Here is a 14125-nt window from a genome sequence, read left to right as displayed (position 1 = left end):
TCTTATTAGGGTTTGATTTTGTTTTCTTATTAGGGTTTGATTTGTTGTAACTTGGTTAGTAATATTTTTTTTTTATAGATATGTTAGTGTTGTCTACTCGAAAAATATTTTTTCTATTTATTTAATTGTGATTTAATTTTTTTATAGATCTGGAAATGGTTTGTATTTTGTTAGGGTTTACTGTTTTTGTAAATCTAGGGTTTACTGTTTTCTTTGGTATCTAGGGTTTACTATTTTTTTAGATCTTAGTTGTTGATGTATTCTTTTTAACAATGGCTTGAGAACTTGAGATAGTTTGTTTTATTTTTTTGTAACCTAGTTACAAGAAAAATAGTTTGATGGTTTTAATTTATGTTTATGTAACTCTTTAAAACAAGTCTACTGAATGCATAATAGCACCAAAGATAAGAGAGGGGCAGAGAGGTTGACACTAATGCATCATTAAAAAGAAGAAGCACAATCAAAAGGATACTAACCTAGGGTTACAGAAAGAGTTGGCTAATTATTAACAAAAAATACTAAGTTACAAAAGGAGTTCTAATTAATAAAAACAAATACTAAAATAACCCGAGCCCGTCCGGCCCGTCACCGATGGAGCCCGTTCGGGCAGGCGGGCTCGGACGGGCTACGGGCAGTGAATTTGTTGAATCTGTCCGGCCCGATCCGCCCGGATACTAGTAGCGGGCTAGGTATTTTAGTGCCCGATCCGCCCGAGCCCGACTCTATCACACCCGAACCCGCCCGATTCCCACCCCTAACCGCGTCCTATACATGCTCGGTTGGACTTGTTGTGATACTAGGCAATAGTGGGCAGTCATTTTCCATTTAACCGTTGGATATTGGCCGCTGGCCGTCCAAGTACACCCGGATATTGGCCGGGCATAGCATCAGTGCTCTTTAGATTTAGATGGCACAATCCCCACAGTAAAGAAGAAAGAGAGAGAATAGAGAGCTGCTCGGCGTCCAAGTACGCCGGGATATTGGCATAGCATCAGTGCTCTTTACATTTAGATGGCACAGGCCTTACAGTAATGAAGAAAGAGAGAGAATAGAGAGAAGGGATGAGAGAGTTGTGGATAAAAGAAAGTGATACCTTCAATCTTCAGGTAACCTTTTGCCCACAAGGACAAAATGGAGCTGCAAGTAATCTTTAAACAAAAACAAATTAACAAACAAACAAACCCCAACATTCCAAATTTCAAAATCTTTTATGTTCATCAAAATTATACACACTATGTATAAACCTTATGTCCTCCCTTCTTCTTTCACAGACAAGATTAATCAATAACAAGAACAAATTAATGTAAAATTAAAATCTGCCATATTAATTAGGTTCCTCTTTCTAACTTTTCTGTGCAAAATCCAGCATTTGTCTTGACGTAGTAACTAGTTTTTGTTTTTTGATAAAACCCTAGATGATCTTGGTTTTGTAAGACGTTTCCATGGATCAAGAACAGAGTCTCTATATCTCAATGGTAATACTTGATTTCTTCCGCGTTTCGATTTTACTATTGGTGAGATATCTTCATAACTTTCGTATAAATCAATCTCCCAACACTGATTTCTTTTCGATCTAATCAATTTGGTATCAGACCTTGTTTCTTCTTCAGTTACAATCTGAGTTTCCTCGTTCGATTGAATATCAAGCCTTTCTTTTCTATTTAGGGTTTCCTCTCTCTCTTCACCGTCATCATCATCATCGAACTTACCAGAAACCAAAATTGCTGCTTCTACTAACAAGTCTAAATATCCCTCCTTTTTCTCTGTCATCAGTAAACTTCTCTCTACTTTCTCTTTTTCTTCCCCGATTTCTTCTTCAACTTCAGAACTTGTAGTAAAAATATCAGCAGAAATCACAGAAGAATTACAATCCATAGCAAGTTCTCCTTTTTCTATACATAAATCCCTAAAATTTACATTATTCAATTTGTTCGAGTTGGTATTTTGAGATGTTCTTTTCAAGATTTCACAGGATGAAGAACCAGATGAAATTATATCTATAATCTTTTTCAAGCACATTTGAGCTTTTGAAAATCCACATGATTTATCATAAAATGAAGTTCTTACCTTGTTAGAACGGTTGATGAATGAAGTTTGTATCTCCATTGTCGTGCCCTAACCTCTATGACTATTCTGTCTTTTTTACTCGCCAAGATTTTCTGGATGGCCAAAGATCAATTCTTAGAGAGAGAATGTGAGGGATGTGTGTCAAGTGAGAGAGAGACTGGCAAGAGGAAGACACCCGTCGTCCTCTCGAGGGGCGTGAATGTGAATATTGTGGGGTGGTAGTGGTTCATTGGGGGACACTAGGGTGTGATAGTAGTGGCAAGACGAAGACACCGGTTTCATGTCCTTCAATATCCGTGTTATTGGTCGGGGACATTTGAAAAGTTCCCAATTGTCTGTGTTATCGGTTGAAGGCATTTCAAATGTTCTCGATTGTTCGTGTTATTAGTTCGAGATATTTCAAATGTCTCTGTTATTCGTTTGAAAAACGGAATTATGGACATTTCAAGATAAATTGATTTTAAGAACATTTAGGGACATTTTAGTGTAAATTTGGAGAGCTTTTGGAGAGAGAATGTTTTTGAAAATATGAAAGACATTTTGGTACATTTCAATAAGGAAAATAATAAAAATAATTATATTAATTATATTATTATTATTATTATTATAATATTATTATTATTATTATAATATGATTATTATATTATTATATTATACTATTATTATATTATTACAACATTATCTTATTATTATATTCCTATATTATTATATTATTATTATATTGATATTACTATATTATTATACTATATTAGACAATAAACATCCACTAATTTTCACAGTTGTTTACAAAAGTAAAAAAAAATATGATTTTGAAATATTAATCTATATTTGTTCTTTCGTATGATAAGCCAATAAAAATAATATGCAATAACAAATATTTACCAAATGTCAATCAATGTCCAGCAATATCTACAAATGTCTACGAAAGTCGAAAGATATATTTTTGAAATATTAATAAAAATTGTTTATTTCATATGATTAGACAATAACAATATTAAAATAAAAAAAATCAACCAAATGTCTATCAATATCTACAAATATTCACGGATGTCTGCGATAGTCGAAAAATATATTATTGAAATGTTAGTACACATATATTTTTTTCATATGATTAAACAATGATGATAATACTAAAATAATAAATATTCACTAATTGTCCATCAATGTCCACATATTTTTTTTATATGATTAAACAATGATGATAATAATAATATATCTACTACACGCTTTGTCTTTGGATTCAATATCTTGAAATGTCTCCAGGACATTTTGTCTATAGATCAAATGTCTTGAAATGTCTCTAAAACATTTTGTCTCCAAACTCAATGTCTTAAAATGTCTATAAAGACATTTTGTCTATGCATAAACGTCCCAAAATGTCTTAAAATGGCTACGAGACATTTTGTCTATAAATGTCTCTCAATGTCCTGAACCATTACCACCCCCTCAGTAAAAACTCATAGATATTGGTGGAAATTTGTGAAGATAGTTGAAGATACTCAATCCACAGATAAGTTTTATGTAGACATTCTGAAGACATTTATTTTTTGAATATGGACTACGATTTACGTTAGTCATTACATGACATTGATACATCATCAAGATGTGATAAACACGATAACCACCAAAATTAAACTACGAATGAAAAAGACCTAAAGCCTAACAACATATTAAAGAGGCCTAAAGCCCGACAAACTTATTATATATACAGTTAATAATCCAAATTCAATAACCATGGATTCCACCTCCAATTGGAATCAACCTGGGGCCTCCAGAAGTTTAGAGTTCATGTCAACACAATCAACCACTTGGACAACCAAGTGTGGACCTGGAGACATTTATTATTATTAGTATTTGTCTATATATATATATATATATATAATAAAACAGGTGGACGAGTACTCACATCAGCATTAGTACAAACAGTTGGGTTCAACAAAATCTATTAGGTGGGCACCCGGGCGCCTATGGCCTCCTTTCCCTTCTCCACAGTGCTTTCCTGTTTTCTCACCAGACACATCTCCTCTTCTTCACTAAAAGCCACACTGAAACCATAGACGGTTTAGAATTTGCTTCACCGTTTTCCTTCATATTTTGGGTTCGTTGTTCAGGAATTTAGGGCACGTTGAAAAAGTTTAGTAGTATTTTCTCACTAATCATAAGTTTATTTAATGGTAACTTTGTTTTCAAAATTGATGCAATTCGTTTCTTTTTCTGTTGAAGATTTTCAAAGTTCGAGGTGTTCCAACTTTCACCACCTTTTTTTTTTTTTTTTACTTTCAGAGGTTTCAGAAATAACTAGGGTTTTGCTTCGTTTTTTGATTCATTGGTTGAGAAGATTGGATGGATTAGATAAATTAGATTTGATCTTTGTGGATATTTCTTTGAGTAGAAGGTTATTATGATTTTGGTATAAATATGTTTGATGCTGCCATTTATGTATTTGATGAAATGCATTCACTAGGAGCCCCTGCTCTAGGATTTCAACTGTTACCTACACAATAGAATTCATCACATGCTGAACAAACATTTCCCAACGGTTCAGATTTATCTTTTTCGAAAAAAAGTTTCTCTTAATTGTTTTTGAACACCAATATAGTCTGGACTGGGTTGGACCCTTTCATAACTTAATTGGTAGTCGAAACCTGTACTCCATTTTGATTATTTTCTATGGGTTTTCCTTTTTGTTAGTCCGATGACCTTTTGTGCTAGCATTATTGGCCTCTTGATACTTGGTATCAGGGAGTTTGCTAAACTTGGGTTAATAATTTTTGAAACTTTCAAGTCAGTGAAGTTAGGTGAGGATCCGGATCCGCGGTAAGCGCTTAATCCGCTGCAAGCTGGACTGATTAAGCGCAATGCTCAGAAATCTTCAACTAGGCTGGAAAATGTTGCCTTTTGGAGTGAGTTTGGACTAACCAAGTAATCTTCCTCCCAATATCTATCCTTTTCCATTATGTTTGGGATTATATGAATTAATTCAATTTTAGCATCAATTCATAAAATCTGAAAGACAATGAAGATAAGAAAATAGTCTACAATCCAGATTCAGTTCATATTTTATTTGAATATCAATCATTATGCACTGTTTTCTTGGATTTCTTTTCATCAGGGTTAATTGATTCGTTTTTTTAGAAGCTGGAATTGTTCCAATTTAGTATTATTAAGTGTTTGTGTTTTTCCTATAGAAACTTGTCCTGAAACTGGATTTACGTGAAGATAACCACAAAAGAAATCTGTAGAAGTTGGTAATTGTCTTTCATGTAGCCTTTGATGAGACATGAAAATGTCCCATCTGAATCTCTTAACTCGGGTTAGTTAGTCAATTTCGAGCAGTTACTCTGATGATTTGCTTGTTTCTCTTACTTAGGTGTTTTCCAAGAAGTTGAGCAAAAAAACGGATAAAATCAAAAGAAAGACACTCCTGAGGGCATTTTGGTCATTTAGAAATTATGGTAGTCTCGCTATTTGGTCAACTTTGGTGCTCGAATGAAATGTAGGGTCGAAGACGAACCCACTGGCGAAAGCATAGGTTAAATCAAGAGGCCTGACAAGAAAGATAAAGCGAGTCAAAGTTTGGGTCAATATTAATTGGTAATGTGCTAGAGAACACGTGGCATTGATCGAATGAGGTGAAGTGTCTCAATCTGACGAGAGAGATAAAGCGAGTCAAAATTTGTAAATTTCTTCTTTTTGAGGTCCTCCTCCTTGTTGCGCCTCCTCTTCAGCTTCTTAGTGTTCTACACACACAAAAACAGAGAAGCAAGTCAAAGTATTCAAAACTTAATAAAAATAAAAACTTTCTAAGATTAGAACAAATTTAAAACATAGTCCCCCGACAGCGGCTCTAAAAACTTGATGGGCCTCAAAGGTACTCCTAAAAGGTCTCCACCCGCAAGTATACGGGCGTCAAGTAATAATTCCGGTAAGACCGGGTCGATCCTTAGGGACTACGTGAAACCTATTCTAAAACTTAGAATTTACAGTGTTTTCTTTTCGAAATTGATTTTTTTTTTTGTGATAAAAATAATAAAGCATTAAAACAAATAAAAGAGATAAACTTAAATGGTGGAAGTCCAGGGTATAGGAATTCACCACATAAAATCACATTTAGAACAAATAATTATCTAATCAAATGAATCTCTCTTTTTATAACTCAAAACTCAAGGTAATGAACTACCCGAATTCCGGAAACAACCTTCTATATATCGTGTTTCTTGGGTTATACTTTGAATTGTTAAAACCCAATTCATTTTTCTTCATGTCATTCTTTTATTTGTATCTTGCTGCTTCATTCAATTATATACGAACATCATATGATTTAAGTCCGTTTGTTTTCGATAATGTCTGCAAGAGTACTAAGGATATTTTTTTCTCTATATCTTTCTTTCAACCAACATACTCTTTCCACTGACTCAGAGATTTGGATCAATGGTAAGAAATGGAATTGAATCGAGTATTGTTGGTGTTAGCTATGTTAGTAGTCGTTCATGGTACTTCTGCCATTAATTTTTCTTTTTCTTGTTTTTTGAAAAATGCAGTTCTGATATATTTCCCGCTATTTTGTTACTGGGTATTTCTTGAACCAATTTGGATAGATGGTCTTTTCAACGTCATTCTCGTAGAAGAAATGGTAAGTAGTTTATGTTCTTTAAATCAATATGTTGTTATTGACAACTTAAGGTTTGTAGTGTCTAATGGATTTTTCTTTTAATGATGTATCTATTTATGATATACAATAAGATATATTTCATGATATCTATATAACAAAACAGAGTGGGTTTATGCTGACTAGGACAAAATAAATGCAGATGACTAGGACAACATGACTAGGATGCTCACTAAGGTAAATCTCACCCTCCTATTTGCCACGTGAGTGATATCTAACGGATCCCTCTACCCGTCAATCTGACCCTTCGTTACCCTCTCTCACTCTTACCCTGAAACGGACGTCCCTCAATATAACCATTATCATCTCTCTCTATCTCACTTTCTTTATTTTACTTGGCCTCATTTGGATACACAGATAGCTTATATTATGAGCTTTTCTATAAGTCCATAAATAAAAGAGCTTTTTAAAAATCTGTCTGAGTCGTTTGGTTAGCTACATAAAAAATGTTTTTATATCTTAAAAAGCTAGGATGCGACATTTGGTAAAAGAACTTAATCTTCGTATTGTTGTTATTAAACAATATGCTTATATCATTATATTGATAAAAATTTATAAATATTAAAAACTAAAATAAAATAATAGAAATTTTTTATTTTTTGAAAAACACATAAAGAACAAAATTTGAGAAATTTGAACCTTATGTAGTGGTGATGGTGCTCAATGGTGGTGGACATGTTATGGTGGTGCTTAATGGTGGCGGAATTATGGTAGTGATGGTGGTGGTAGAATGGAGGGGGCGTTGGTGGTTAGGGGGTAAACGATAGTGAAATGGTGTTTGTGGAGGTGGTATAGTGTGGGGGTGGAGTGGTGGTGATGGAGTTACGCCAAAGGTGGTATGGAAGTGGTGAAGTGTTAGTGATGGTGGTGGAATGATGGTGGAATGGTAGTGGAATGGTGGCAGAGGTGGTGGGGTGATGGTCAGAGGTGGTGGAGTGATTGTGGTGGTGGGGTGGTTGTGATGGTGGTGGATGTTTATTAACAGTGACAAAAAAGATAAACATTTTATTTTATTTTCATAGCTAGCTTTTAATAAGCAACTACAAAAAAGCCACAAAATCGTGAAATCTGCTTTTTGGAGAAAATGGGCTTTTCTAGCTTAAAATAAGCTACTGCTTTTTTGAACCAAACGCGCAAAATAAAACAACGAACATAAAACAACGAACATAAAATCGCCACAAAAATAAATCAAAAGTACCATTTAGAAAAAACTTACGTGGCAAATATCTATTGACTCCTTTTTTCGCAAATTCATGTCCCAATGATCCAGTTTGACTCCTATAATGAAACATCTCATTATTCATTTCATCCAAAGCCTCCTCATCAGACACCAATTTACTCATAGCAAGAAAAACTTGTTTCGTAACCTCATCAGTCTCAACCACTTCCCAACCCTTTCCATAGTAAATCGAGGGATTCAAGTAATAACCAGCTGCATGTAAAGGATGATGAAATTGATCCGTCCATCGGATATCAATAATTTCCCAAACTTTGGCTCGTGTCATTTGGTCACTACCAAGGTTCTTCTTGATTTGATCCTTTGCTATAACCATTGCTTCATATATGTATCCCATACTTGGCTTCTCTTCAGTGTCTACCAACCTTACCACGTCAACTAGTGGTGCCAACACTTGACATGCAAACTGCACATTATCCCAAAAGCTATTTTTAGCCACTATCCTTGCACATCTCATACCATCAGCTTTTTTAGCAAAATCAGACTGTGTCCATTGATCTGACACAAACAACATTTGTAAATGACCCCTGTTCTTATGAATGCTCTTGATTGTGTAGAAAGTAGTAGCAAATCTAGTCACACAAGATCGGTGCAACTCTTTCCCACCAGTAAACCTCCTCATCAAGTTTAAAACTCTACCATGGTTACAGATGTACGTTGTAACGGCTTTAGACTCACTCAAAGCACTCTTGATCTTCGGCAATTTATCACCAATATCTTGCAACATTAAGTTAACACAATGTGCCGCACAAGGAGTCCAAATCATATGAGGATGTTGTTCCATTAAGATCTTGCCTGCAGCCTTAAAATTTGATCCGTTGTCGGTAATAAACTACATAACAAAAAAAGTAATTAGTTTAGTAATTGATGTAACGAGTAACGACCCATGCACAAATAAATGAAATTAAACAAATATACCTGAACAACATTCTCCTCGCCTACATCTTCAATAACTTCATTAATCATGCCTACAATGAGATTTGCATCTTTAACGTATTCAGATGCATCGATAGACTTTAGGAAAACTGTTCCTTCCGCACAATTAACCAAGAAGTTAATCAAACATCTTCCTTTTCCATCAGTCCAAAAGTCAGACATAATAGAACAACCATAAGCCTTCCAATGTTGTCGATAGGATTCGACGAAGTCATCTGTTTCCTGCAAAATCTCCTTAAATAAGGTCGTTCTCACATGATAGGGAGATGGTGCTGGTAATCCTCTTCCATACTCTCCAACAGAATCTAAAAATCTTTGGAAAAGTTCACCTTCACCAGCACTGAAAGGTATTCCCTTCGAAATTGCCCAACGAGCATAATCCTTCCAAGCTCGGTGCTTCAATGCAGTTTTAATCGGATTGTTCCGATCTAATGTAGCTTGCTTCATCTTTTTATAATCAGGACTAAACACAGTATCCAAAGGGCCTCTAACATTGCTTTGTCGCTTCAAACCTCTTCCACGAGAACCACTACCAACTACCTCAGGTTGCTTAGCATTAGTTCTTTCATCTTCAATCTCTTCACACTCAATATCTTCTTCTTCAATATCGCCACTTACCAAACGATCATGATCTTGAATAATACTACTAATTCTAACCTTCTCTAATCTTTTCTTTGTTGCTTCAGTCATGGCCTTATTAATTGTTTGCTTTATCTCTTCAGTAACCTTGTCACATCCCTTCACATTTCCTTTTCTATGAGCAAGATGCTCTTTCAATCTATAAATGCCTCCGGACATCTTCTTGTTACATAATTTGCACCAAACTGAATTCAAATCATTAGCATCCCGACATTCTCCCCATTCCCATGCTAAATCTCCAGAATTTCTTTTCAAAACAGGAGTACTCGAAGCACCAGAACCAGTAGAAGCCATCGATGGAAACTAATAAAAGTACCTAAATAACAAAAAGAAACAATAATAAGTATAGAACTATACATAATACATGTTTATACATTAGAATTATAAAGAAAATCAAGTTATTATAGAAATTAGAGAGCAAAATCAGTCCATAAACTTATATTACATCAATTATAAACATGGTTTATACATTAGAACTACAAAACTACAAAAAAATCAACTAATTATAGAAATTAGAGAGCAAAATCAGTCCATAAACTTATATTACATCAATTATAAACATGGTTTATACATTAGAACTACAAAACTACAAAAAAATCAACTAATTATAGAAATTAGAGAGCAAAATCAGTCCATATATTTATATTATATCAATTATAAACATGGTTTATACATTAGAACTACAAAACTACAAAAAAATCAACTAATTATAGAACAAAGAGAGCAAAATCAACCATATATGCATATAAACCAATATTATATCAATTATAAACATGATTCAACTAATTATATATGTTAAAACAACTAATTATATATGTTAGAGGGCAAAAAACTAGAGAAATAGATATGAAGAACAAGTTTTAAGTTGAATAGAGAGAGAAAGTGAAGAAAATCAAGTTCTAGAGAGAAAAAGTGAAGAAAAACAAGTTCTAGAGAGAGAAACTTACTTGAATGAAGGATGGGTAGCTTCAAATCCTTGTAGAACATGAGCTATTAGGGCAAGAAGTAGTAGAGAGAGAGAGAGGGAGACGACTGCTTAAGGAAAGAACATAAAAACCCTAACTTTAAGTTGGGGTTTTGAAAAAAAAAAAAATAGCTGCTGCCCGAGCCGAGTTAGTCGGCGCCTAGCCAGCCGGGTAGTCGGCTCTAGTCGGCTCCTGGGCGCCGGCTAACTCGGCTACTGAAATCGACTAGCTGACCGAGTGCTAGTCGATCGGCAGAGAGCCGATTAGTGTGTAAGCGGCGGCTAGGCGCCGCTTTTTAAAGCATAGATTTTTAGCATACTTGGCTATATATAATATTAAATACATTCTAACTTTATGAATGAAACCTGTGTCATACCAGTCTGAAAATAAAACACCCACTTCACATATCCCGTTTTTAGATCTTTTATTGGTTATTTTCAAGTAGGGTTGTACTGAAGAATTATGCCTTTTTGTTTTTTTGGTACATGGGAGAGTGTACTTAAGTCTTCTGTTTTTTTGGCTGCGGCTAAAACTAAGATTTTATGTCAGAGGTTTATAGGTAAATGTGTTTTAAATTCTCATTGCATTCAAAGGTTTAGGGGTTTATTTATTTGGGGGTTTCTGTTTCATTTTGTTCTAGGATTTTTTTTTTTAAATGTCAGCATACTTTAAGGGGTATGACTCCGTGTCTCGAACCCTTGACCTATAGGGTGTAAACCAACTTGGTAACCACTCCAACTAAAGGTTGTTGACCATTTTGTTCTAGGATTTTTTTTGTTTTATTTTGTTCAATGTTTTTGCCTGATTACATGTTTTGTTCTTCATTTCATTCAAATGTGTTTGATGATTTTGTGACAGTGTTGTCTCTTCAATCTCTGGCAACCCAGTAGAGTTTATTGTCCTCCAAAAGTGGTTCTCAAAAATAGGTATAGACTTCATCCATTTTCATTGGTATCATTTACTCAATTATTTTGCGTTCACGATTTGTTTGAGTCAAAATTCAACTTACTAGGTTTTTAATCCGTTATTAGTGGGTGAAATGTGTTACTCTTTGCGACAAGTCATCATTGTGGGTTAGAGAAGACTAAATAGCACAATGGGCTTACTCAAATACTAATCCCCAGTCTTATTTAGGATATACGCCCATTGTTAGCTGAATGAAGGTGACCTTTAAAGCAATGGAGAAGACTTTCAACGGTTGTTATGGGGTTATACACTATATACTCTTCTAATGTAGTTGCTTGGGAATGTTCTTTCTGCTCAAGTACTTGCTCTTCATATGATCTTCCCAAATTTGTTCATTATGTTCACAACGGAGTAAATTATTTCATGTTATTGATTGCAGTTATATCACTCAAGCACCATCTATCGAGCATTCTAGGACATTACATTTGGTTTCAATATAGAATTGGTTCATTCCACTTTTGGGTGTTTTGCATTCGGATACTTGCATATTTATTTATATTTAGTATGAAAACAAATAATTGACCAAGGACAACTTCATTTTTGATATAAGTTAAGATATTTAGGAGGTTATGATATCATTGATGTTAAGGAAAAACTCATCAAGATAATTGACAATATTACTGTAGAGTTCTCTGCTGAAATTTTAACTCTGTTGTGCAGAAGACGACTTCATTTGGATGTAGAACCACTTTGTGTTTTTTCTTATTCTTTATTTATTAAACAAAAATCTTGTCTATGTTCATGTTCTAGACTTCTACTTTATTGAATTTTATAACTATTGGTTCTTAACTATTGATGTGGTTATGTTAACACAGAATATGTTTTTGAAGATACTTCACAGTGATAGTTGAGACACTTGAAGGTGAAGCATGCTCAAACACGATTCTTCAAAGGTACTTAGTGATGCAATTATGGTTTCCTATTGCTAGTGATGGGTCATGAAAATGTCCCATCGGAGTCGTTTAAATTAGCCGAGTTAGTCTGTTTCGAGTCTTTATTGTAATAAAATGGTTGGTTTTCTTGATTAGGTGTCTTTTGCAGAGTTAGGTGTGAAAAACGGTTAAAAATGAGAAAAAGATGCATAAAGGGTATTTTGATCATTTGGAGTCAAGGACATTCTGGAAATTTGGCCAACGTCAGTGCGTGGTTGAAAAGTAGAGGTCGAGACGATTCCGTAGGAGAAAACGGAAGTCAAATCGGAGTCCGGACGAAGGAATAAACCAAGGTCAAAGTCAGGTCAACATTTGGTCAGCATTCGGTACAATGTCGGGCAAGTTTCTGGCCCGCGGTATGCTTAGGGACACGTGTCGTAGTTCGGAGGTCAGAGCATCGAAATCCTGTGTTTCCGCTGGACATCGAAGTGGCCCTTATAAGCCTAATTCAGTGTAACGCGTCGCAGCTTGCTCCAGTAGTCCCGCCCCCACGTTCTAATCTTGGCCGCAACCTCCCGCGTCATCAAGATCGGACGGCTCCTGTGCATCCCATGTTTTATTGATTATCCCGTGCACCCGAGGCAGTTTAAGTACCGTGCTTCGAGACACGTGGCCTTGTATCGTCACTCCAGATCCGTGCGCGTGAGAATCGACGGCTGCTGTTCCTTCCGCAACTTAACACCATGATTCCGGCCACACCAAATCAAACCGAAATCCAACATTAAACCCTAGCCGCCAGCCTAACTAGGGTTTTGCCCTTTTAAACCCTCTCATTACCCTTTTAGCCCTCAGCTTTCCACTTTTTACCAATTTTAACCCCAACTCAACCCTAATCCTATATAAACACTTTTAGAAGACCAACCAACCTCTCCCTTCTTAGCCCCTCTTTCCTCCTTCTTGTAGTTGTAAAACCCTAAGCCTTCCTCTCCCCTCTTAGCCTCTCTTAGCCTCTTTTTCTCTCTACCTTTTCTCAACTAAAAACCCTAGCCACCATTCTTTTCTTCTACTTTCTCTACCACCTTCATATCTTCTCTACATTTTCTTTCTCCTTCTAATTTCTTCTTCTAACCTTCTAATTTCTCCATACCTCCTTCTCTAAAATCTCTTCTTCTTCTATCTCTCTTCTAAATTTCTCTTTTTTTATCTTCTAATAAGCTATTAGTTGGAGTTTTGGGTAATATTCTTGAGACACTTGGAGCTTAAATTGGACATCAAAATGGAGATACATGGGAATATGGATTTTGAACATTCTTGGTGATTTCTTTCCATCAATCTTTTGTAATTCCATTTACTTTATAAATTCAATGAATATTACTTTAGTTTCCACGAGTAGCTAAATTTGTATCTAGGGTGTAGAGGAAACCCATATTTGGGCTTATTTTGAGATATGTTATAAATCAATGAATCCTTATATTGAGCTTCAATGCCTATTGATTGTCATTTCATGTTGATTCTATAACCTTATTATCATTCATGCATTATAATTAGATATTTCATGCTTTTATTGAATTATTAGATGAGATATGCCTTTTAGATAATGAATGATAGTGTAGGAATTTAGTTTTATATGGTGAAATCGAAATCCATTCTTGATTTTGAATTGTGTTATTAAAGAATATTATCCGAAACCTAATTAGTTCATTAAGCTAGGTTTTGAGTTATAAACAAATAGTGATTTGTTGATTGAATGCTTGTCTTAAGTAGTCCATTTATG

The 14125-nt window shown here is 34.9% G+C and overlaps 2 protein-coding genes and 1 long non-coding RNA gene across 3 annotated transcripts; 1 reads left to right on the top strand and 2 right to left on the bottom strand.

Moving 5' to 3' along the window:
• Nucleotides 1-1188: 1188 nt before the first annotated feature.
• Nucleotides 1189-2226, bottom strand: LOC147567994 (uncharacterized). Its single transcript, XM_086670318.1, has one exon. It carries the CDS (start codon nt 2104-2106, stop codon nt 1387-1389), a length of 720 nt encoding a protein of 239 aa, XP_086526444.1. The 5' UTR covers nt 2107-2226; the 3' UTR covers nt 1189-1386.
• Nucleotides 2227-7845: 5619 nt separating this feature from the next.
• Nucleotides 7846-10641, bottom strand: LOC147567993 (uncharacterized). The gene is made up of 3 exons (XM_086658847.1): nt 10496-10641; nt 8892-9864; nt 7846-8805 (listed from the first exon to the last, which is right to left on the bottom strand). Exons 2-3 carry the CDS (start codon nt 9840-9842, stop codon nt 7846-7848), a joined length of 1911 nt encoding a protein of 636 aa, XP_086514973.1. The 5' UTR covers nt 9843-9864; nt 10496-10641.
• A 719-nt stretch (nt 10642-11360) lies between these two features.
• LOC147567992 (uncharacterized) lies at nt 11361-13860 on the top strand. The gene is made up of 3 exons (XR_015230930.1): nt 11361-11439; nt 12295-12372; nt 12521-13860. It is a non-coding gene; the product is annotated as an uncharacterized LOC147567992 (long non-coding RNA).
• Nucleotides 13861-14125: the final 265 nt, after the last annotated feature.

Source organism: Eschscholzia californica, unplaced genomic scaffold (assembly GCF_041429995.1).
Source record: "Eschscholzia californica isolate CP2 unplaced genomic scaffold, dmEscCali1.0.p SCAF_1, whole genome shotgun sequence".
Taxonomy (NCBI): Eukaryota; Viridiplantae; Streptophyta; class Magnoliopsida; order Ranunculales; family Papaveraceae; genus Eschscholzia; species Eschscholzia californica.
The sequence above is the reverse complement of the archived record's forward strand: the minus strand, read 5'-3'. Positions and strand labels throughout refer to the sequence as shown.

Coding starts and splice junctions, on each gene's coding strand:
- LOC147567994 (XM_086670318.1), bottom strand. CDS start 2,106: ATGGAGATACAAACTTCATTCATCAACCGTTCTAACAAGGTAAGAACT.
- LOC147567993 (XM_086658847.1), bottom strand. CDS start 9,842: ATGGCTTCTACTGGTTCTGGTGCTTCGAGTACTCCTGTTTTGAAAAGA. Junction 8,806..8,891: donor GCGAGGAGAATGTTGTTCAG/GTATATTTGTTT, acceptor TTTGTTATGTAG/TTTATTACCGACAACGGATC.